The 26,640-nt window shown below is 38.3% G+C and overlaps 1 protein-coding gene across 4 annotated transcripts in view; it reads right to left on the minus strand.

Moving 5' to 3' along the window:
- Nucleotides 1–5,172: 5,172 nt before the first annotated feature.
- LOC128701583 (serine-rich adhesin for platelets-like) overlaps nucleotides 5,173–26,640 on the minus strand; it is a 48,696-nt gene continuing 27,228 nt past the window's right edge. For 3 of the 4 annotated variants that reach the window (XM_070101614.1, XM_070101615.1, XM_070101613.1), the window contains 4 exons: nucleotides 23,542–23,941; nucleotides 20,338–20,446; nucleotides 9,877–10,080; nucleotides 5,173–8,706 (listed from right to left, as the gene is read on the minus strand). In XM_070101614.1, the coding sequence (XP_069957715.1) occupies nucleotides 8,551–8,706; nucleotides 9,877–10,080; nucleotides 20,338–20,446; nucleotides 23,542–23,941 (869 nt within the window). In that variant the 3' untranslated portion in view covers nucleotides 5,173–8,550. The remainder of the gene's footprint in view (nucleotides 8,707–9,876; nucleotides 10,081–20,337; nucleotides 20,447–23,541; nucleotides 23,942–26,640) is intronic. The other variant, XR_011394175.1, reaches the window with a different exon arrangement.

The raw sequence follows: 26,640 nt of genomic DNA on the forward strand, positions 1-26,640 counted from the left end.
TGTTTCAAGTGATCATGTACCTTATATGCAGGAAAATACGGCATGTTTAACCCTTTCAGGGTCCAGAGGCAAAATTTCAAAGTGTGCACCAGGGTCTAAGAATTTAAAAAAAAAAATTTTTGTTGTTTTTTCTTATGAATGGTAGAGAATCTTTTTCTGAAGGTAATAAAACAAAAAGTATGAAATTTGATGGAAAATTGATGAAATTATGCTCTTGCGAATTTTGATGTGTCAGTGATATTTACGCATCGGCGATTTTGCCTCCCGTTTTAGGCCAATTACATTATTCCAGTCGACCAAATTCTTAGCTATTTCACTAGTATTACATACTTCCATTCTATCGACTGAGCAAAAGAAATTGCCAGGTCAACTGTTTCAACTACAAAATAAAGTGATCGGAAATTGGTAATTTGGCCAATTTAACGCAAAGTTCAAAATATTCAAATTTCAAAATAGGGTCCAGAATAAACAATGCAGGCATTCCTGGCACTAAACTAACATTTCCTCTGTTCATCAGTTATGTTTTCAGGCTTTACAAATGAATTCCATTTTAATTTTTTATTCACAGAATGAATTTTTATTCAAACCAAAAAATAGAAGATTTACTGTTATGCAATATGGTAATAATTGTATAAATATTATCAATATATTTGTGAACGTATATTAGACCCACCAGCTAGTGTGTATTAGACGTGTGAGGTCATTTGTTTACTCTTGAACATCGGCAAAAATTTAACATTTCCACTACTTTGAGCTCAGTTTCAAGCCATTTCCAGTACTAAAACCAATCAAAATCATCTCTATTTCTGTAATATATCTTCCATTCTATCAAACGAGACCAAAAAATCGCAAATATAACTATAAAAAATATATGAAAAACCACTGGAAATTAGCTGTTTTAATCAAAAATTACGGTCTCAGGATTTGTTTTATGTGGTGCACACATAACACATAGATGTATTCTCTCACATATAGGCCCAAATTTACCGCTCATAACTTATCAGAGTGAGCTGAACTCATGGCGTAGAAATTCGGTTTGGACCCTCAACTCAAAGCCATAGAACTACGGCACGGACCCTGAAAGGGTTAAATACGTACACACTAAGACTATAAGTCTCTAACATCAAGAATGCTTTAATTCTTAAAAAAAAAAAAAAAAACTAAAGATCCTGATTTAAATACAGTGAAAAATAAACATGTCTCAATATGTACAGTGGTACCTCGAGTTTCGGCCATAATTCGGTCCAGAAGGCTGCTCGAGTGCTGTTACCGAATGAATTTGTTCCCATAAGGAATAATGTAAATTAGATTAGTCCGTTTCAGACACCCAAAAATACACTTACAAAAGCGCTTACAAAAATACACTTACATAACTGCTCGAGTTGGGAGCTGTTCAAAACTCAAAGTACCACTGTATCTCCTGTATCTAGAATATTGGTGAAGATTTTACTGGACACTTATCTGTGAATCTGTACAAATAATATTAGTTCAAAATACCTAGCTGTGACTGTACTTCAATTGTGTGTTTAATTGTACAAAGGCAGTCATAAAGTTTTAGCAAAGTGCTTTAAAGCACTTTGCTTTAAATCTCAGAAATACTAGAAAATTAATTGTTTTGGTGTGTGTTCAATTCAATTATACTTTCTAATTATATGATGAAAAATCATAAAAAAATTTTTAGTACAAAATAACAAAATGAGAAAAATGTATGGCAAAAAACCAAGTACACATAAGAAAAAAAATAAAAATTTATGTCATTTCAGTAAAATTAGAATCAAGCATTTTGTCTAGACATTGGAGCTGCCACTGACCAACAACTTTCATGATCAAACTGAGTAAATAACAAATTTTAATCATGAAATAATTGCATTAATGATTACAATAAATAATATTTACATTATATTACAATTATATTAATGAATGTATTAAACAATAGTTAAAAATTTCCATTACATATAGAAATTTTCCTTCAAGAAAAATGCACTCTTAATATTTCTATATGTATTATATTATACTGCAAATTGTTTAACCCTTTCACTATCCAGACCCCAAAATTAATATTGCTCCAGTGTCCGCTTAAAAAAAAAAAAAATCCTGAAATGGCAGAGAATCTTTTCCTGGAGGTGACACCAAAAGGGCAAAATTTGATGGAAAACTCATGGAATTACACAGCTCCAAAGTTAGTGGTTTTGGCGCAATTTATGCACCAGCAATTTCGCCAGCTTTGAGTCCTATTTTAAGTAATTTCCATTCCTTCTTTCGACCAAATTCTTAGCTATTTCAGTAGTATGCCTTCTGTTCTATCGAATGAGCACAAGAAACTACCCATTCAGTTATTACAACTGCTCTATAACGTGCACAGAATTTGGAAATTTGGCCAATTTTACACAAAATTAAAAAATATCTATTTGACAATAGAGTACAAAATAAACAATGTAGACATTCATATTACTAAAACATTTCCTCTGTTCATTAATCACATCAGTAAGGCCTCTCCTATATTACACTTGCCTTCCATTTTGAATTTATAATCACAAAAATACAAGATTTACTCTTTCCTGGATAATAAAATATAACCAGAAATGATTGGTCATGGTTTACAGTGCTCCAATAGTTGAATCAGACTTATTAAAAACCCATAAAACACACAGTGGAGGTGGAGGAGAGCCCTTGCAGTCCTCAAGAAAATTGGCAAAAATTTAATATTTCCACTACTTTGAGACCAATTTCAAGCTGTTTCCAGTCCTGAAACAACCAATCAAAATCATCTCTATTTCCATTCTATCAAATGATACCAAGAAACAGCCAATAAAACCATTCTAGAAAACAACTCAAAGTCACTATTTTAAACCAAACACATGGTCAGTTTTATGCTTTTACCATCATGCCGTGGATTTTTTTATACTGTACACACTCACCACATAGACCCATTCTCTCATATCTAGACTAAAATTTACCACTCACAGCTTATGTGAGTGAGCTAAACTCATGACATAGAACTACATGAAGGACCCTGGCCTCAACTGCGTAGTACCATGTGACGGCCACTGGAAGGGCTAATGTGAAATAAAAACATATGGAACACTTCAGTGAAAACAGTACATGAAAAGTATTACCTTGCCCTCTCTCTACCCATCCCCTTCTTCCCTTTCTCTCCCCATCCTCTTCCTGTATTTTTCTCCCCATCCCCTTCCTCCCTCTCTACCCCCATCCCTTTCCTCCCTCTCTCTCCCTATCCCTTTCCTCCCTCTTTCTCCCCATCCCCTTCCTCCCTCTCTCACCCCTTCCTCTCTCTCTCTTTCCCTTTCCAACCCAACAATGCTTAAAAGAGTAATACAAAGAAATAAGAACTACAAAAAACTATCCATTATACAGTATTGTATAAAATCCTCCTTATCAGTCAGAAAATGGATAATTCACTGTGATACAAAGATTACTATAAATTTTCTAATGATAATCTTTTTTTCAATAAACAGGCTGTATCCCACTGAGACAGGGTGACCTAAAAACATAAACTTAAGTTTTTTTTAACCCTTTCAGGGTTGGTGCCGTACTAGTACGGCTTGCACGCCAGGGTTGGTGCTGTACTAGTATGCATAAATTCCAGCGCCTTCAAATCTAGCAAGAGAAAGCTGGTAAGCCTACATTTGAAAGAATGGGTCTATGTGGTCAGTGTGAGCAGTATAAAAAAAATCCTGCAGCACACAGTGCATAATGAGAAAAAAAAAAACTCCGACCATGTTTGTGGTTTATAACAGCGACTTTGCAGTGTATTTTCGTATGCTATTTATGGTTGTATCCTAGTTTTCCTGGTCTCATTTTATAGAATGGAAGACATATTATGGAAATTGAGATGATTTTGATTGGTTTCACAATGAAAACTACCTTGAAATTGAGCTCAAAGTAGCAGAAATGTTCAATTTTTGCCAAAGTTCAAAAGTAAACAAAGCATGCCACATGTCAAATACACATCAACTGGCGAGTCTAATATTCTTTCACAAGTGCACTGATATTATTTGTACCATTTCTATACTAATGCAGTAGTCTGCATAACAGTAAATTTTCTATTTTTTATGAGAATAAAATTTCAAAGTGGAAAGCATAAGAAATGTAACAGAGGCCTGGGGACGTGACTAATGAACGGGGAAATGTTATTTTAGTGCTAGGAATGTCTGTCTTGTTTATTCTGGACCCTATTTGGAAATTGGCATATTTTGAAATTTGTGTGAAATTGGCAAAATTGCCAAATTCTGACTACTTTACTGGATAGCTGAAATTGGTAAATGGGTGGTTTCTTGTACTCATTCGATAGAAAAAAATGGAGTTCTAGTGAAATAGTTATGATTTTTGTCGAGTGGTACATTCGAATTGGCCGAAAATAGGGCTCAAAGTGGGCGAAACTGCCGATGCGTAAACATTGTCGAGACTGCTAACTGAGTGAGAGCATAATTCCGTAAGTTTTCCATCAAATTTCATACTTTTGGTGTCATTATGATCAGGAAAAGATTCTCTATCATTTCATATGATTTTTTTTTTTTTCGAAAAATTTCTGACCCTGAGAACAAGTTTAGGAGAGAGCCTGCCGACCCTGAAAGGGTTAAATTTAATAAATGATACAGGAGAAGAGGTTACTAGCCCCTTGCTTGAATGTTAATATTGTAAGAAAAGTCCATCAAGATTGATGAACTTAACACATCAACTCCAGGTTGAGGGACTGATTATCTCATCTACCTGTCTTTGCACTGGACTGAGGAAGCCACTGGCTGGCAAAACATTTCCAGAAGATACTCAAATGTTGTACAAGTGTCTCATTTGTCGGAATCATTTTAGTTTATTCTAAGTCAGAAAGCAAAAATGCAGGTCTAGTGAAAAGTAATAAATACAAAGCTTAAATCATCTGTCAACTTCAAAAAATCTAAAAAGGTTTCAAGTACAGTACAATCAGCCCTAGAAATTCACCAATGTTACAGTTCTTGACGTCCCAGAAAATTAAAAACCACAAAAACATTAAATTCTGTTTTAGATTTGGCTTATTTTCTAAACCAGTGGTCATAATTCTTTATATCTTGCTCTAATCTCATTAATAATGACATTCTTAAAGAAGAATGCTAAAAAAAAAAAAAAAAAAAAAAAAAAAAAAAAAAAAAAAAAAAAAAAAAAAAATTAGGCATGGGAATTCTGGACAGATTTTATACAAAGTCCAATGGTTAATTTTTACAGTAATTTGGATACCACAAAAAAACTGAATATTTAAATTATCTGCATGGGATCCTTCTGTAACAAAACTGAAAAATCAAAATTAGCTAATTTAGAGTACTGTAAATTTAGAGGGCCAACTACTGCATATACTTATTGAAATCATAAGACTGGGAACTTATATGTTAAGTATTTCATTAGATGCATACCTAAACATGGAACAAAACTTTACTAATAATGCATTAATAATTCTTGCAAATTGGCGAGTTTTACATAACATTGTTGGCATGAAAATGCCAACAATCAATTAAATAAGAGGACATAAATACAATGTTTTGTAAATGTGTCTATTTACCTAAACAATAGTCATCATCTCTATATCTGTAGTGCTTTATTACTTTTGAAACTGTGTATTTCTGAGGAAGACATTACATACCAAGTCTACCCCAAAACATATAAGATGCCACCAAGCATTAACCCTTTCACTGTCTGTTGTGTAGAACTGTCACTGATGCAGAGGTCCGTCACGTAGGTCTACATCATGAGCTCAGATCACTCAGATATGCTGTTAGTGGTAAATTTTGGCCTAGATATGAGAGAATGGTTCTGTGGAGTGAATGCACACTGTATAAAAAAAATCCTGCCTCATGCACTGCATGATTTGAAAAGCTAAACTCTGACCTTGTGTTTGATTTAAAATAGTGACCTTGAGGTGTTTTCTAGAAAGGTTTTTTATGATTTTATTGGCCATTTCTTAGTTTAATAAATGGAAGACTTGCTACTGCAAAAGAGATGACTTTAGTTGGTTTAAGGATGGGTAGTAGCTTCAAACTGGCCTCTAGTTGAAATATTCAATTTTTGCCAATATACCTGAGGATGGGTAAGGCCTCCCCTATGCCCCCTGGTCTGTTTTATGGGTTTTTACTATGTCTGATTCAATTACTGGGACACAGTAAACTATGGAAGAATATTCCTAGTTATATTTTATTACCCAAGAAATAGGGTAAATGTTTGATTTTTTGTGATGAATTCAATATGGAAGGCAAATGCAATATAGGAAGGCCTAGGGGACATGATTAATGAATGAAGGAAATGTTTTAGTGCCTGAAATATCTACAATTTAATTTTACTCTGTTTTTATATACAGTGGACCCCCGGTTAACGATATTTTTTCTCTCCATAAGTATGTTTAGGTGCCAGTACTGACCGAATTTGTTCCCATAAGGAATATTGTGAAGTAGATTAGTCCATTTCAGACCCCCAAACATACACGTACAAACGCACTTACATAAATACACTTACATAATTGGTCGCATTCGAAGGTGATCGTTATGCGGGGGTCCACTGTATATATTTTTTAAATACTGCATTATATTGGCCAAATTACTGAATTCTGTGCACTTTATATGGCAGTTTTGATAGCTGAATGGATTCTTGTTTCTTGTATTCAACAGAAAGAACAAAAGGCATGCTAGTAAAATAGATAAGAATTTGGCTTAAAATAGGACTCAGTTGGAGAAATTGCCAATATGTAAATTGCACCTATACTGCTAACTTTGCACCTGCATAATTCTGCAAGATTTCCATCAAATTTAGCATTTTTTTGGTGTTATTACCTACAGGAAAAGATTCTCTTCCCTTTCAAATGAATTTTTTTTTTTAAATGTGGACACTGTAACACTTAATTTCAAGGTCTAGACAGTGAAAGGATTAAATAAGACTTTTTAAGAGCACCTAAAACATTTCTCAAATTACTGATGGTTTTATCAACATAAAAGATGCTTGCTGTGAAAAACTGTAGTAGTTAGTAAAGAGATACAGGTTAAGAAAATAGACTGGAAGGAACATCAATAAACTTAAATGAATGAATAAAGTAAGACAATATTACTACAACTGTCATGAAAGTGTGAGATAAAAGCTTCATAAATGTTTTCCACTCTGGCAGGATTGCTGGTCTTCTTCTTAATAACTTTCCTAATTTAGGAGGCCTGGTCTGAAACAGGTCCACAGTGGTGAAGATTCTGGAAATATTAACAGATACAGTGTAACAGATATAGTGTAACAGTGTAATATATTGAGAGACAATGCAATGATGAAGAAAATGGAGCAGATAGCCAAGTAGTGTTTCAATACACAAATCATGTATGTGGATTCAAACTTTGTAAATAATCAATTTTCTTTCCTAAACATCTGACTGAACTTTGTCCCATTCTCATTTTATATACAAATGACAGTACAGTTTCTAACTTTATGATGGACACATGCTTTTAATTTATGTCTGGGATATCTCAATATATCATGATAAATACTACACAATAATCCTGTCTGGGAAACAAAGTGGGAAAGTACAGAATTAATAATAAATTAATTAAAGCTTTAGCAAGTTATTTTTTAATGCTTTATGTCCTGTTTCCAATGGGACTATATAACACTGGGAACAAGAGCTTTAAATTTCATTCACCCAAACTCTCAAAATAATGAAAAATTGTATAATACACAATTTCATATAACCTTTCTATAATACAGTATTGTCAGCAACTGATGACGACTTTCTTAACTTTACAGGATATTCTGGGCTTGAGAAAAAAATTATGCTTAAATATCAGAATAAGGACATAATTCAGTAATTTTAAAGTACAGCACTGAATGTATATACAATTTTTTTAGGATAATGGAGATACAACCAAATAATATACCAGGAAAAGCTCTACAAATATGCAAACAAAAATTTTGTATACAGTAATGAAGGTCTTCAACACAGTGTTAATGTGTCTAACTGCCTTGGTGGTATACAGCCAGTTCATTGAAAAAAAAAAATGTACAAACTGCCATTAATGATGAAATTAAATTTAGGAAGTTATTCGAGTATTAATTTTTTAAATCTTGCTCAAAATGATAAAACATTCAATAGTTTCTCTAACAGTAAAATAAGTATATTTCTAACTATTGATCTTAACTACTGCTGTTTTTCCTTCTCAGTAGTGCAACCGTTTTCCTGTAAAAATCTTACTGGCAGCTTTAATACACTTGTGTTCTAATGCCTACTGGAAATCTTGATTCACCTGTGTTCTTATGCCTACTGGCAATCTTAATTCACCTGTGTTCTTATGCCTACTGGCAATCTTTATTCACCTGTGTTCTTATGCCTACTGGCAATCTTAATTTAGTTGTGATATTGTACTTACTGGTCATTTTCACTCTTACTTGGTTTCTTGTATCTGTTGTTGAACTTTACGTACTTGTGATAATAAGGTAGAGTAATGTGCTTGTGCCTTACTGCTGATCTTACTCTCACTGGTGGTTTGAAGCCTCTGAGGATAATATTCACAGCCCACAAGTCTGTGCCATCTACTCCTAATTTAATTTTTTTCTGGAGTTGTTTTGTGCCAAGTGCTGATCATCACACAGTGAGTCAATCTCACTATCAAGGTCATCAGAGTAATGGATCTTATCGAGGAACTTTTTTACATCAATTTTTCGGGTTATTTTGTGTGCTTGTCTCCTTTTTACCTGAAATTTTATCTTTTTTTAGCAAAGGCTTAAATACATAGTTACCAAAAAAAAGAATAAAAAGTTGTGTATGTAATTTAAGAATATAAAATAGGAGTACTGCATTAGGGTATTAGTTTCAATTAAAAAAAAAAAGACTAGTAAAATGGAGAGTGGCTTACTTTCAGGACAAACTTGTAGGTCAAGAAGTCTTCTTAAGTCTAAGACTTAAGAAAGTTTGGCCTTCAAGCAAACTGCCATCTAAATGAACTTTCTGTTTTGCTAGTCTCTTTTTATTACTTTCTTTGCTTTATAACCTCTTCCTCCCACAGCTTCAGTGCCACTCAGCAGCTTGTTTCACTCATCTACAACTCTATTTCCAAACCAAATTAAATATACGTATGTGTGATTGTGTGTTTACGTGTGCATGCGTGTATACGTCTGTATACATGTGAGTGCGTACATTGTGTATGCATGTGTACATGTGCATACTTGCGAACATGTGTGTGCATACCTGCGTATGTGTGCATACCTGTGTACTTGTGGGCATACCTGTGAACATGTGTGCATACCTGTGTACATGCGTGTGCGTGCATGTACACTGTGTATGGGTGTACATTGTGTATGTGTACAGTGTGTGTTTGTGCACGTGCATGTATGTGTGTGCGTACCTGCATACATGTGTGTGCATGCATGCATAAATGCGTGCATGCATGCATACATTCTGTGTGCATGCGTGCGTGTGCATGCGTGCTTGTGTGTGCATGTGTGTGCGTGCGTGTGCATGTGTGTGCGCACGTGTGCATGTGTGCGCGTGTGTGCATGTGTGTGTGCATGTGTGCGCGTGTGTGCATGTGTGTGTGCATGCGTGCGAGTGTGTGCATGCACGTGTACATACCTGCATATATGTGTGTGCGCATACCTTGCTACATGTGTGTGTATGCCTGAGTGCACGTGCGTGAATGTGCATATTGTATGTGCATGCGTGTGTATACTGTATGTTCATGCGTGTGTATATTGTATGTGAGTGCATGTGTGTGAATGTGTACTTGCGTGTGTACATGCATGCATGTGTACATTGTGTGTGTGTGTGTGTGTTTCTTTTATTTTAATCTTTTATAGTGTGTGTTTTGGATGACTTAGCAGTCACCAGTCAATGCTACTGTATAACAGAAATTTGATTTCTCTTACTATTTCAGGAATGGATACCAATTTCCGGCGTTTCTTCAGTGGAAGTGACATTGGCTGTTGCATACTTTTTGAATCGGAACTGCAGGAGCTTGCTGACGAGATAACTGCCACAGGAACTGGGGGAACACAGAGATGTTTCCCAGGAGTGGGAGGCATAGAGGAAAAGCTGTTTGCACTCTCTTCACTCAGATGCAAACTGCTTGCCTGTTGAAAAGGAAGTTTAAGAAATTTTAAGGCATTTATAATCATGAAAAATAAAAGCCTGAAAAATTTTTGTCTTCCTGCTAAATGAATGATCAATGTCCTTTAAAGCAAGTAACAGAGACTATATTTTCATAGAAATTAAAACAGGTCATCTTACGACAAAGACCCACGTCAGGCGATAAATATGCTAACATCTCAGGTGGGGAAGATGTACAGGTCTCCCTCAACATTCACGTTTTCAACTTTCATGGGCTTCACACATTCGTGAATTCCCAACCGCCAAATTCCCAGCCACCAAATTCCCAGCCGCCAAATCATATTTAAGTTTCCCGCCACCTGTGAGTCCCTACTACCCTCCCTCCGGCCCCCGCAACTGGCAGCCAGCCCTCCCACCACTCAGTGTGGTGAGTGTTTTGTTTGTTCATTATTTGCTATTAAACTACAGTATAAATAATGTAAACCCATTCATGACTGCATATTGGAATGGCTATTCGGACAGGTATTAGACAGTGACATCATGTGTTTGCTCTTGAACACTGCAAAGAATTAAACATTTCTGCTACAGCTAATAATAACAATAGTAATAATAATAATAATAATAATAATAATAATAATAATAATAATAATAATAAATATGATATAATTGAAGAAGGAAATTGTACAAAAATACGAGGGAGTGGTTGACACATCGTCAGTGTGACTTGTTTATGCTAGAGTGAACATTAGTCTCCCTGCTCTTCCAAACATTTCACAATAATTCATTGTGTTTGGTGCTTGTGGATTGAGTGTAACTGGAGTGGTAGAGACAGTGATTGAGGCAATGGTATTTAATAACATACATGTTAATAATAATACATGTTATTAATAATATTTTTTTTTTTTTTCAACAAGTCGGCCGTCTCCCACCGAGGCAGGGTGACCCAAAAAAGAAAGAAAATCCCCAAAAAGAAAATACTTTCATCATCATTCAACACTTTCACCACACTCGCACATTATCACTGTTTTTGCAGAGGTGCTCAGAATACAACAGTCTAGAAGCATACACATATAAAGATACACAACATATCCCTCCAAACTGCCAATATCCCAAACCCCTCCTTTAAAGTGCAGGCATTGTACTTCCCATTTCCAGGACTCAAGTCCGACTATATGAAAATAACCGGTTTCCCTGAATCCCTTCACTAAATATTACCCTGCTCACACTCCAACAGATCATCAGGTCCCAAGTACCATTCGTCTCCATTCACTCCTATCTAACACGCTCACGCACGCTTGCTGGAAGTCCAAGCCCCTTACCCACAAAACCTCCTTTACCCCCTCTCTCCAACCCTTTCGAGGACGACCCCTACCCCGCCTTCCTTCCCCTATAGATTTATATGCTTTCCATGTCATTCTACTTTGATCCATTCTCTCTAAATGACCAAACCACCTCAACAACCCCTCTTCTGCCCTCTGACTAATACTTTTATTAACTCCACACCTTCTCCTAATTTCCACACTCCGAATTTTCTGCATAATATTTACACCACACATTGCCCTTAAACAGGACATCTCCACTGCCTCCAACCGTCTCCTCGCTGCTGCATTTACCACCCAAGCTTCACACCCATATAAGAGTGTTGGTACTACTATACTTTCATACATTCCCTTCTTTGCCTCCATAGATAACGTTTTTTGACTCCACATATACCTCAACGCACCACTCACCTTTTTTCCCTCATCAATTCTATGATTAACCTCATCCTTCATAAATCCATCCGCCGACACGTCAACTCCCAAGTATCTGAAAACATTCACTTCTTCCATACTCCTCCTCCCAAATTTGATATCCAATTTTTCTTTATCTAAATCATTTGACACCCTCATCACCTTACTCTTTTCTATGTTCACTTTCAACTTTCTACCTTTACACACATTCCCAAACTCATCCACTAACCTTTGCAATTTTTCTTTAGAATCTCCCATAAGCACAGTATCATCAGCAAAAAAGTAACTGTGTCAATTCCCATTTTGAATTTGATTCCCCATAATTTAATCCCACCCCTCTCCCAAACACCCTAGCATTTACTTCCTTTACAACCCCATCTATAAATATATTAAACAACCATGGTGACATTACACATCCCTGTCTAAGACCTACTTTTACCGGGAAGTAGTCTCCCTCTCTTCTACACACCCTAACCTGAGCCTCACTATCCTCATAAAAACTCTTTACAGCATTTAATAACTTACCACCTATTCCATATACTTGCAACATCTGCCACATTGCTCCTCTATCCACTCTATCATATGCCTTTTCTAAATCCATAAATGCAATAAAAACTTCCCTATCTTTATCTAAATACTGTTCACATATATGCTTCAATGTAAACACCTGATCTACACATCCCCTACCCACTCTAAAACCTCCTTGCTCATCCGCAATCCTACATTCTGTCTTACCTCTAATTCTTTCAATTATAACCCTACCGTACACTTTTCCTGGTATACTCAGTAAGCTTATTCCTCTATAATTTTTACAGTCTCTTTTGTCCCCTTTCCCTTTATATAAAGGGACTATACATGCTCTCCGCCAATCCCTAGGTACCTTCCCCTCTTTCATACATTTATTAAACAAAAGTACCAACCACTCCAACACTATATCCCCCCCTGCTTTTAACATTTCTGTCATGATCCCATCAGTTCCAGCTGCTTTACCCCCTTTCATTTTACGTAATGCCTCACGTACGTTCCCCACACTTACATTCTGCTCTTCTTCACTCCTAAAAGATGGTATACCTCCCTGACCAGTGCATGAAATTACTGCCTCTGTTTCTTCCTTAACATTTAAAAGTTCCTCAAAATATTCTCGCCATCTACCCAATACCTCCATCTCCCCATCTACTAACTCCCCTACTCTGTTTTTAACTGACAAATCCATATTTTCCCTAGGCTTTCTTAACTTGTTTAACTCACTCCAAAATTTTTTCTTATTTTCATTAAAATTTCTTGACAGTGCCTCTCCCACTCTATCATCTGCTCTCCTTTTGCACTCTCTCACCACTCTCTTTACCTTTCTTTTACTCTCCATATACTCTGCTCTTCTTATAACACTTCTGCTTTGTAAAAACCTCTCATAAGCTACCTTTTTCTCTTTTATCACACCCTTTACTTCATCATTCCACCAATCACTCCTCTTTCCTCCTGCCCCCACCCTCCTATAACCACAAACTTCTGCCCCACATTCTAATACTGCATTTTTAAAACTATTCCAACCCTCTTCAACCCCCCCACTACTCATCTTTGCACTAGCCCACCTTTCTGCCAATAGTCGCTTATATCTCACCCGAACTTCCTCCTCCCTTAGTTTATACACTTTCACCTCCCTCTTACTTGTTGTTGCCACCTTCCTCTTTTCCCATCTACCTCTTACTCTAACTGTAGCTACAACTAAATAATAATAATAATAATAATAATAATAATATGTACTATTATTATTTATAACATTTTTTTTTATTATTTTATTATCACACTGGCCGATTCCCACCAAGGCAGGGTGGCCCAAAAAAGAAAAACTTTCACCATCATTCACTCCATCAGTGTCTTGCCAGAAGGGTGCTTTACACTACAGTTTTTAAACTGCAACATTAACACCCCTCCTTCAGAGTGCAGGCACTGTACTTCCCATCTCCAGGACTCAAGTCCGGCCTGCCGGTTTCCCTGAACCCCTTCATAAATGTTACTTTGCTCACACTCCAACAGCACGTCAAGTATTAAAAACCATTCGTCTCCATTCACTCCTATCAAACACGCTCACGCACGCCTGCTGGAAGTCTAAGCCCCTCGCACACAAAACCTCCTTTACCCCCTCCCTCCAACCTTTCCTAGGCCGACCCCTACCCCGCCTTCCTTCCACTACAGACTGATACACTCTTGAAGTCATTCTGTTTCGCTCCATTCTCTCTACATGTCCGAACCACCTCAACAACCCTTCCTCAGCCCTCTGGACAACAGTTTTGGTAATCCCGCACCTCCTCCTAACTTCCAAACTACGAATTCTCTGCATAATATTCACACCACACATTGCCCTCAGACATGACATCTCCACTGCCTCCAGCCTTCTCCTCGCTGCAACATTCATCACCCATGCTTCACACCCATATAAGAGTGTTGGTAAAACTATACTCTCATACATTCCCCTCTTTGCCTCCAAGGACAAAGTTCTTTGTCTCCACAGACTCCTAAGTGCACCACTCACCCTTTTCCCCTCATCAATTCTATGATTCACCTCATCCTTCATAGACCCATCCGCTGACACGTCCACTCCCAAATATCTGAATACATTCACCTCCTCCATACTCTCTCCCTCCAATCTGATATCCAATCTTTCATCACCTAATATTTTTGTTATCCTCATAACCTTACTCTTTCTTGTATTCACTTTTAATTTTCTTCTTTTGCACACCCTACCAAATTCATCCACCAATCTCTGCAACTTCTCTTCAGAATCTCCCAAGAGCACAGTGTCATCAGCAAAGAGCAACTGTGACAACTCCCACTTTATGTGTGATTCTTTATCTTTTAACTCCACGCCTCTTGTCAAGACCCTCGCATTTACTTCTCTTACAACCCCATCTATAAATATATTAAACAACCACGGTGACATCACACATCCTTGTCTAAGGCCTACTTTTACTGGGAAATAATTTCCCTCTTTCCTATGTACTCTAACTTGAGCCTCACTATCCTTGTAAAAACTCTTCACTGCTTTCAGTAACCTACCTCGTACACCATACACCTGCAACATCTGCCACATTGCCTCCCTATCCACCCTGTCATACGCCTTTTCCAAATCCATAAATGCCACAAAGACCTCTTTAGCCTTATCTAAATACTGTTCACTTATATGTTTCACTGTAAACACCTGGTCCACACACCCCCTACCTTTCCTAAAGCCTCCTTGTTCATCTGCTATCCTATTCTCCGTCTTACTTTTAATTCTTTCAATAATAACTCTACCATACACTTTACCAGGTTTACTCAACCGACTTATTCCCCTATAATTTTTGCACTCTCTTTTGTCCCCTTTGCCTTTATACAAAGGAACTATGCATGCTCTCTGCCAATCCCTAGGTACCTTACCCTCTTCCATACATTTATTAAATAATTGCACCAACCACTCCAAAACTATATCCCCACCTGCTTTTAACATTTCTATCTTTATCCCATCAATCCCGGCTGCCTTACCCCCTTTCATTTTACCTACTGCCTCACGAACTTCCCCCACACTCACAACTGGCTCTTCCTCACTCCTACAAGATGTTATTCCTCCCTGCCCTATACTCGAAATCACAACTTCCCTATCTTCATCAACATTTAACAATTCCTCAAAATATTCCCTCCATCTTCCCAATACCTCTAACTCTCCATTTAATAACTCTCCTCTCCTATTTTTAACTGACAAATCCATTTGTTCTCTAGGCTTCCTTAACTTGTTAATCTCACTCCAAAACTTTTTCTTATTTTCAACAAAATTTGTTGATAACATCTCACCCACTCTCTCATTTGCTCTCTTTTTACATTGCTTCACCACTCTCTTAACCTCTCTCTTTTTCTCCATATACTCTTCCCTCCTTGCATCACTTCTACTTTGTAAAAACTTCTCATATGCTAACTTTTTCTCCCTTACTACTCTCTTTACATCATCATTCCACCAATTGCTCCTCTTCCCTCCCGCACCCACTTTCCTGTAACCACAAACTTCTGCTGAACACTCTAACACTACATTTTTAAACCTACCCCATACCTCTTCGACCCCATTGCCTATGCTCTCATTAGCCCATCTATCCTCCAATAGCTGTTTATATCTTTCCCTAACTGCCTCCTCTTTTAGTTTATAAACCTTCACCTCTCTCTTCCCTGATGCTTCTATTCTCCTTGTATCCCATCTACCTTTTACATACATGTTAATAATAATACATGTTATTAATAATAACATGTACTATTATTATTTATAACATTTTTTTTTTTTTCAACAAGTCGGCTGTCTCCCACCGAGGCAGGGTGACCCAAAAAAGAAAGAAAATCCCCAAAAAGAAAATACTTTCATCATCATTCAACACTTTCACCACACTCACACATTATCACTGTTTTTGCAGAGGTGCTCAGAATACAACAGTTTAGAAGCATACGCATATAAAGATACACAACATATCCCTCCAAATTGCCAATATATGTTATTAAATACCACTGCCTCAACCGCTGAATTATTGTGAAATGTTTGGAAGAGCAGGGAGACTAATGTTCACTCCAGCATAAACAAAGTCACACTGACGATGTGTCAACCACTCTCTCGTATTTTTGTACAATTTCCTTCTTCAATTATACGTATTTATTATTATTATTATTATTATTATTATTATTATTATTATTACTATTGTTATTATTAGCAACAGCAGAAATGTTCGATTCTTTGCTGTGTTCAAGAGTAAACACATGATGTCACCATCTAATACCTTTCCCAATAGCCATTCCAATATGCAGTCATGAATGGGTTTACATTACAGTGGACCCCCGCATACCGTACGCATCGCATAACGTTCAATCCGCATACCGCTCGCTTTTATCGCAAAAATTTTGCCTCGCATACCGCTCAAAAACCCGCTCACCGCTCTTCGTCCGAGACGCGTCCAATGTGCGCCCTTAGCCAGCCTCACATGTGCCGCCGGTGGCATTGTTTACCAGCCAGCCTCCGCGGTAACATCCAAGCATACAATCGGAACATTTCGTATTATTACAGTGTTTTTGGTGATTTTATCTGGAAAATAAGTGACCATGGGCCCCAAGAAAGCTTCTAGTGCCAACCCTACAGCAATAAGGGTGAGAATTACTATAGAGATGAAGAAAAAGATCATTGATAAGTATGAAAGTGGAGTGCGTGTCTCCGAGCTGGCCAGGTTGTATAATAAACCCCAATCAACCATCGCTACTATTGGTGGCACAGCTGCTGCTGCTGCTGTACCGTCAGCTGCTGCTGCACTGTCAGCTGCTGCTGCTGCTGTAGCACCGTCAGCTGCTGCTGCTGCTGCTGTACCACCGTCAGCTGCTGCTGCTGCTGTAGTACCATCTGCTGCTGCTGCTGTAGTACCATCTGCTGCTGCTGCTGTAGTACCATCTGCTGCTGCTGCTGTAGTACCATCTGCTGCTGCTGTAGCATCGTCTGCTGCTGCTGTAGCACTGTCAGCTGCTGCTGCTGTTGTACCACCATCAGCTGCTGCTGCTGCTGTAGTACCGTCTGCTGCTGCTGTAGCATCGTCTGTTGCTGCTGTAGCATCGTCTGCTGCTGCTGTAGCACTGTCAGCTGCTGCTGCTGTTGTACCACCGTCAGCTGCTGCTGCTGCTGTAGTACAGTCTGCTGCTGCTGTAGCATCGTCTGCTGCTGCTGTAGCATCGTCTGCTGCTGCTGTAGCACTGTCAGCTGCTGCTGCTGCTGTTGTACCACCGTCAGCTGCTGCTGCTGCTGCTGTAGTACCGTCTGCTGCTGCTGTAGTACCGTCTGCTGCTGCTGTAGTACCGTCTGCTGCTGCTGTAGTACCGTCTGCTGCTGCTGTAGCATCGTCTGCTGCCGCTGTAGCACTGTCAGCTGCTGCTGCTGTAGCACCGTTGTTGGTGTGGCTTATTGAGAATACCAAGAAACAATTAACCCCAGAGGATTTGCCACCCAGGATAACCCAAAAAAGTCAGTGTCATCGAAGACTGTCTAACTTATTTCCATTGGGGTCCTTAATCTTGTCTCCCAGGATGCAACCCACACCAGTCGACTAACACCCAGGTGAACAGGGAAAAATGCCTGGAACTAGTGCTCATATTGGTGAATTTAAAACCAGCAAAGGTTGGTTTGAGAGATTTAAGAATCGTAGTGGCATACACAGTGTGATAAGGACTGTTCTGGAAGAAAATGCCAAACAGGGCCTACAGTACTCAGGAGGAAAAGGCACTCCCAGGACACAGTGTCTCATCAGTCATTGCTGCATCTTCAATAAAGGTAAGTGTCATTTATTCTTCATTTAGTAGAGTAGTACATACACAATATATATTGTGCATGTACTACTCTACTATTGTGCATGTATCCTTCTCTTTGTGTGTAGGAAAATGTATATTTCATGTGGTAAAAATTTTTTTTTCATACTTTTGGGTGTCTTGCACGGATTAATTTGATTTCCATTATTTCTTATGGGGAAAATTCATTCGCATACCGATCATTTCACATAACAATCAGCCCTCTTGCACGGATTAAAGTCGCTATGCGGGGGTCCACTGTATTTATTCTGTAGTTTAATAGCAAATAATGAACAAACAAAACACTCACCACACTGAGTGGAGGGAGGGCTGGCTGCCAGTTGCAAGTGAGAGAGTAATTGTGGTAGGGGGGCTAAAGTCGGTGGGCCAGGTTAGTAGGGACTCACAGTGGTGATGAGAAATGACAGTGGTGGAGTCTGTGGTATTTAATAACATACATGTTATTAAATAACATACGTTATTAAAGCATAACATGTATATATTTAGTATAATTTACGACGTTTGCATGTATGCTGTATTTATTCTGTAGTTTAATAGCAAATAATGAACAAACAAAACACTCACCACACTGAGTGGTGGGAGGGCTGGCTGCCAGTTGCGGGGGTCGGTGGGAGGTTAGTAGGGACTCACAGTGGTGGAGGCAGTGGTGGAGTCTGTGGTATTTAATAACATACATGTTATTAAATAACATACGTTATTAAAGCATAACATGTATATATTTAGTATAATTTACGACGTTTGCATGTATTTTATGATTATTCATGGTTCAACAAGTTAAGGAAGCAGTATTGTAATATATTTCCCTACAATATATTGGGGCACCAAACATTCACGTTTTTTCAACATTCGCGAGGCTCTTGATCCCCTAACCCTCGCGAATGTTGAGGGAGACCTGTAGTTCAATTTAGCTTGTGATTTCCATGCATTTCAGAAAAAAAAGATAGGGGTGTGTATAATAGTGAATGTACTTTTCTTTTAGGATCACTCTATCTTGGTCTATAAACACTGGTGTAAAAGCTAAAAAATCATATACAGGTGGCCCTCCACATTCGCGAGGGTTAGGGGATCAAGAACCTCGTGAATGTAGATGAATGGTTCAAAGAACCGACATGTTGTTAAATTAGACACATGTGCAACTCTTGGGTATCTTTATTGAGGAAACATTTTGCCACACAGTGGCTTCATCAGTCCATACAAATGATAAACTTGAAGAACAGGAGGAGAATGAGGTAATCAGTCCCTCAACCTTGAGTCAATGTGGTCAGTCCATCAATCTTGAATAGAATACGGCATATAAGCGGAGAAGCAGCTTATAAACCGTATGGCAGGAGAGGTGCAGCAGTCGTAGGTGGTGTCACATTTGTCCAATGTGGAAGTAGGTCATGCCCAAGGGTTAGGCAAGCGAAGAATTCCCAAGTATTAAGATCCCATGAAGTTGCAGTGTCTGACAGGATTGTAGATGAATGGTTCAAAGAACCGACATGTTGTTAAATTAGACACATGTGCAACTCTTGGGTATCTTTACTAAGGAAACGTTTCGCCACACAGTGGAAGCGCTTCATCAGTCCATACAAAGGATAAACTTGAAGAACAGGAGGAGAATGAGGTAATCAGTCCCCCAACCTTGAGTCGATGTGGTCAGTCCATCAATCCTAACCCTTGGGCACAACCTACTTCCACATTGGACAAATGTGACATCACCTACGACTGCTGCACCTCTCCTGCCATACGGTTTATAAGCCGCTTCTCCGCTCATATGCTGTATTCTATTCAAGATTGATGGACTGTATTTATGATACAGTATTTATCATTTTTTATGTAAACTGAGATAACCATTCAATCTTTTCTTCTGACTTTAGCTGTGACAAGGTCTGAATGAAGTCACTGAAATTCAAAGGCTTGATGATTTTACTGTCGATGCTCAAAAGTGACTAAGTACCGAGATGCTCTTAAGTTATGGTGAATTGAAGGACACTTAGCTTTTCCTGATCAGACAGGAATGACATAATTACTTCTTCACTCTAGTACATAGTACTGGTAATGAGAAGAAAGACATAGGTATAAAAAATTAATTAAAAAACTAGAAGCCCACCTCCAAAAAAAATTTCATCAATGTGTAAGGCAATGTACACTCTAATGTAACTTTTCAAATTAGAAGAAGCTGACCAGTGAAGAGAATACCAGCTCATGACAGCTCACCTCAGACTCATGGTTTGTCATTATTGCCAATGGTTTCTCTGGGATGTGTGCAATCTCCAGGCTTCCACCACTGTACAACTCACTTGTTATGTGTCGTGCTCGTCTCTGTCTGTAAAATAATATATAACAATTAGTGCCAAGAGCCAACATTAAGAAGAATCATTCTGTTACTAGTAATTACCAAGCTTACTACTAAAGTTGGTGTCAAGGCCAGGACAGTGCCTAATGCTAGCTTAAACGGTGGGCATAAACCAATTTATTAAGACTGAATAAAAAAAAACTTTGATCCAGGTTAACCTCAGTATAAAGTTTTACATTTATGTTACTTGTACACTTGGCGTAATGTCGCCCAATGAAATCCAACTATAAAGGTGCAAATTTAAATAAATAATCTTTTTTTTATTAACATATTGGCCATTTCCCACCAAGGCAGGATGGCCTGAAAAAGAAAAACTTTCACCAACATTCACTCTATCACTGTCCTGCCAGAGGCATGCTTACACTACAGTTATAAAACTGCAACATTAACACCCCTCCTTCAGAGTGCCGGCACTGTACTTCCCATCTCTAGGAATCAAGTCCGGCCTGCCGGTTTCCCTGAATCCCTGAATCCAACAGCATGTCAAGTCCTAAAAATCATTTGTCTCCACACCTCCTCCTAATCTCCAAACTACGGATTCTCTGCATTATATTCACACCACATATTGCCCTCAGACAGGACATCTCCACTGCCTCCAGCCTTCTCCTTCTTGCAGCATTCACAACCCATGCCTCACACCCTTTCAGGTCAGAAGCCTTGATCTGAAACTTGCTCTAAGGGTCAGAGAATTTAAAAAAAAAAAAAAACTTATCGCAGAAATCTTTTCCTGAAGGTAATGAAACCAAAAGTGTGAAATTTAATGGAAAACCTACAGAAATACACTCTTGCAAAGTTAGTGGCCTCGGCTATATTTACACATCAGCAGTTTCACCCACTTTGAGCCCTATTTTTGGCAAATTCCATTGTTTCAGTCAACCAAACTCATAACTATTTCACTAGTATTCATTCTATTCTAACAACTGAGTATAAGAAACTGCCCATTTACCTATTTCAACCACCCAATAAAGTGATCAGAAATTGGTAATTCGGCCAATTTCACACAAAATTAAAAAAATGCTAATTAAAAAATAGGGTCCAGAATAAACAATGCAGACATTCCTGGCACTAAAACATATTTCCTCTCTTCATCAGATATGTCCCCTGGCCTCTTCTATATTACACTTGTTTTCCATTTTGAATTTTTATTCACACAAAAAAATAAAAGATTTACCGTTATGCAGACTACTGCATTATTGTAATAATTGTATAAATAATGTTAGCTCACTTGTGAGCATGTATTAGACCAAGCAATTGGACATGTATTGGACGAGTGACGTAATTTGTGTACTCTAGAATATTGGAAAAAATTGAACATTACCGCTACTCTGAGCTCAATTTCAAGTTACTCTCTGTCCTGAAATCAATCAAAATTATCTCTATTTCTGTAATATATCCTCCACTCTATCAAATGAGATCAAGAAACCAAGAATATAACCATAAAAACCATACGAAAATACCCTGCAAAACTCATATTTTTAAGCAAAAAACACGATTGCAGTTTTTTTCTAATTGTGCACTGCATGCTGCAGGATTTTTTATATGGTGCATACTTACCACATAGACCCATTCTCTCATATCTAGGCCCAAATTACTGCTCACAGCTTATCTGAGAGAGCAGAGCTCATCACATAAAACAAAGGGACCAACCCGGGTTTCAAAGCCATAGTACAATGGGACCCACCCCGATAGGGTTAAAATGAAATACAGTGGTACCTCGGGATATGAACTTAATTCATTCGAGAAGGCTGTTCGAGTGCCAATACCGAACGAATTTGTTCCCATAAGGAATAATGTAAATTAGATTAATCCGTTTCAGACCCCCAAAAATATACTTACAAAAGCACTCACATAGATACACTTACATAACTGTTCGAGTTTTGAGCTGTTCCTCATGCAGGCATGCGTGAGCGTGTTTTATAGGAGTGAATGGAGACAAATGGTTTTTAATACTTGACGTGCTGTTGGAGTGTGAGCAAAGTAACATTTGTGAAGGGGTTCAGGGAAACCGGCAGGCCGGACTTGAGTCCTGGAGATGGAAAGTACAGTGCCTGCACTCTGAAGGAGGGGTGTTAATGTTGCGGTTTAAAAACTGTAGTGTAAAGCACCCGTCTGGCAAGACAGTGATGGAGTGAATGATGGTGAAAGTTTTTCTTTTTTCGGGCCACCCTGCCTTGGTGGGAATCGGCCAGTGTGATAATAAAAAAAAAAATAAAAAAAAAAAGTGTATAATTCAGAGGGCTGATGAGAGGTTGTTGAAGTGGTTTGGGCATGTAGAGAAGATGGATAGAGGTAGGTTGATGAAGAGGGTGTATGAATCTGGGGTGGAAAGTAAGAGGGTTAGATATCATCACAGGAACCATTGGAGAGAGGGAGGTAAAAAGGGGTTTTGAGTTTTAGTGGTCTTAGCATCCAGCAGGCATGTGTGAGTGTTTTAGATAGGAGTGAATGGAGATTTAAGTTTTTTTGTAATGGACATGCTGTTGGAATTTGAGCAAGGTAACTTTCATGAAGGGATTCAAGGAAACCGGTTAGCCAGATCTGAGTCCTGGAGATTGAGAGGGCAGTGCCTGCAATCTGAAGGAATAAGCAAGGTATCATTTAAGAAGGAATTCATGAGAAACTGATTATCTGGACTTAATTTCAGGTGGGAAGGGCAGTGCTCGCACTCTAGAGGAGGGGTGAGGATGTTAAGTTCAGAGCACCATCTGGCAAGACAGCAGCTGAATGAGTGATGGTGAATGTGTTTCATTTTCTGGGTCACCCTACCTTTGTGGAAGACAGCTGAGGTAAAAAATACAATAATAATGAAAAAGGGACACCACAAGCATGGCTCTGCTCCTGTAGCTACAAACAGTTAATTTCTTATGGTACTTTGTTCAACCAGGACTGCCCATACTCTACATGAAACAACTTGAGTAGCTCTCAAAGTTCTCAAGGAACAAAATGTCAATGCTAGTTTTGATTTGTTAATTAAGAAAAGTTGATAAGTAAAAAAGAAAAGCTAATTGTTCTCCTGATGCAAAATGTGCAACCCTCAAGTTCTAATAAATAATTTGAATGTGTACCTTCCACAGCCAAAATCCTCTTCAAGTTCTCTTGAAGTTTCAGATTCAATGATATAGCTATTTGTTGCTCTAGACAGCTGTTCACCATCAGCATTAGCATCTTCCTGGATCCTTTCTAGACTGTTAGTTGATGGTTTGCAATGAGTGATTTGTACTTGAGGTGTAGTGGCAGCCAGTGGAGTGCTCTGGGTAGTAAGACAATCAAGATTACTAGCCTTGGCAGACTGACACTTAGTGAAAGGTGAAGCTGATGCAGCAGGTTCAGATTGATGCAAGGTGACCATGGCTGGATCAGTATGTGCAGTTGGAGAAGTATCAACACCCCTTGGGGACTCCGAGATGAGAAGACGCCCAGGACTCGCACTTGACAATGAACTGACACTGCGTTCACTCAAGTTTCCTGCACGTGAACATTTCAAAGTTAATAAAATACATAATACTAACTTAAAATTCTATAAATGTACTTTACCTTCATTACTTACACAGTATATGCTTTTGAGCTAGACATTAAATACAGTACATAATACTGTAGCTCAACACTACTGTTTTCACAAGCAATATTATTACAGTACATAGTTATCTAAAAGAGAAAACGGTAGCTTATGAGAGGTTTTTACAAAGCAGAAGTGTTATAAGAAGAGCAGAGTATATGGAGAGTAAAAGAAAGGTAAAGAGAGTGGTGAGAGAGTGGAAAAGGAGAGCAGATGATAGAGTGGGAGAGGCACTGTCAAGAAATTTTAATGAAAATAAGAAAAAATTTTGGAGTGAGTTAAACAAGTTAAGAAAGCCTAGGGAAAGTATGGATTTGTCAGTTAAAAACAGAGTAGGGGAGTTAGTAGATGGGGAGATGGAGGTATTAGGTAGATGGCGAGAATATTTTGAGGAACTTTTAAATGTTAAGGAAGAAAGAGAGGTAGTAATTTCATGCACTGGTCAGGGAGGTATACCATCTTTTAGGAGTGAAGAAGAGCAGAATGTAAGTGTGGGGGAGGTACGTTAGGCATTACGTAAAATGAAAGGGGGTAAAGCAGCTGGAACTGATGGGATCATAAAAGAAATGTTAAAAGCAGGGGGGGGATATAGTGTTGGAGTGGTTAGTACTTTTGTTTAATAAATGTATGAAAGAGGGGAAGGTACCTAGGGACTGGCAGAAAGCATGTGTAGTCCCTTTATATAAAGGGAAAGGGGATAAAAGAGACTGTAAAAATTATAGAGGAATAAGTTTACTGAGTATACCAGGAAAAGTGTACGGTAGGGTTATAATTGAAAGAATTAGAGGTAAGACAGAATGTAGGATTGCAGATGAGCAAGGAGGTTTCAGAGTGGGTAGGGGATGTGTAGATCAAGTGTTTACATTGAAGCATATATGTGAACAGTATTTAGATAAAGGTAGGGAAGTTTTTATTGCATTTATAGATTTAGAAAAGGCATATGATAGAGTGGATAGAGGAGCAATGTGGCAGATGTTGCAAGTATATGGAATAGGTGGTAAGTTATTAAATGCTGTAAAGAGTTTTTATGAGGATAGTGAGGCTCAGGTTAGGGTGTGTAGAAGAGAGGGAGACTATTTCCCGGTAAAAGTAGGTCTTAGACAGGGATGTCAAATGTCACCATGGTTGTTTAATATACTTATAGATGGGGTTGTAAAGGAAGTAAATGCTAGGGTGTTCGGGAAAGGGGTGGGATTAAATTTTGGGGAATCAAATTCAAAATGGGAATTGACACAGTTACTTTTTGCTGATGATACTGTGCTTATGGGAGATTCTAAAGAAAAATTGCAAAGGTTAGTGGATGAGTTTGGGAATGTGTGTAAAGGTAGAAAGTTGAAAGTGAACATAGAAGAGAGTAAGGTGATGAGGGTATCAAATGATTTAGATAAAGAAAAATTGGATATCAAATTGGGGAGGAGTATGGAAGAAGTGAATGTTTTCAGATACTTGGGAGTTGACGTGTCGGCGGATGGATTTATGAAGGATGAGGTTAATCATAGAATTGATGAGGGAAAAAAGGTGAGTGGCGCGTTGAGGTATATGTGGAGTCAAAAAACGTTATCTATGGAGGCAAAGAAGGGAATGTATGAAAGTATAGTAGTACCAACACTCTTATATGGGTGTGAAGCTTGGGTGGTAAATGCAGCAGCGAGGAGACGGTTGGAGGCAGTGGAGATGTCCTGTTTAAGGGCAATGTGTGGTGTAAATATTATGCAGAAAATTTGAAGTTTGGAAATTAGAAAAAGGTGTGGAGTTAATAAAAGTATTAGTCAGAGGGCAGAAGAGGGGTTGTTGAGGTGGTTTGGTCATTTAGAGAGAATGGATCAAAGTAGAATGACATGGAAAGCATATAAATCTATAGGGGAAGGAAGGTGGGGTAGGGGTCGCCCTCGAAAGGGTTGGAGAGAGGGGGTAAAGGAGGTTTTGTGGCCAAGGGGCTTGGACTTCCAGCAAGCGTGCGTGAGCGTGTTAGATAGGAGTGAATGGAGACGAATGGTACTTGGGACCTGACGATCTGTTGGAGTGTGAGCAGGGTAATATTTAGTGAAGGGATTCAGGGAAACCGGTTATTTTCATATAGTCGGACTTGAGTCCTGGAAATGGGAAGTACAATGCCTGCACTTTAAAGGAGGGGTTTGGGATATTGGCAGTTTGGAGGGATATGTTGTGTATCTTTATATGTGTATGCTTCTAAACTGTTGTATTCTGAGCACCTCTGCAAAAACAGTGATAATGTGTGAGTGTGGTGAAAGTGTTGAATGATGATGAAAGTATTTTCTTTTTGGGGATTTTCTTTCTTTTTTGGGTCACCCTGCCTCGGTGGGAGACGGCCACCTTGTTGAAAAAAAAAAAAAAAAGTTATCTACATGTACTTAGCTGACCTGCTGCTGAATCCATACCAAACAAAATTTTTATGGGCATCATTTTGCATCAAAATTTAGTATCTTAAAATAAACAAAATTAGGATTAAAGAAAAAATAAAACTAGCTATAATCTTAAAAACAACAACCTTCCATTCCCCTAAAAGAGATATGGAATTATGTTAAGCTTAGAGTAAAAGTAGTATCAGATGTAAGAAAATAACCTTCATAAACATTTTTACTCATTT

The sequence above is a fragment of the Cherax quadricarinatus genome, chromosome 78 (assembly GCF_038502225.1).
Source record: "Cherax quadricarinatus isolate ZL_2023a chromosome 78, ASM3850222v1, whole genome shotgun sequence".
In the NCBI taxonomy this organism is placed as follows: domain Eukaryota; kingdom Metazoa; phylum Arthropoda; class Malacostraca; order Decapoda; family Parastacidae; genus Cherax; species Cherax quadricarinatus.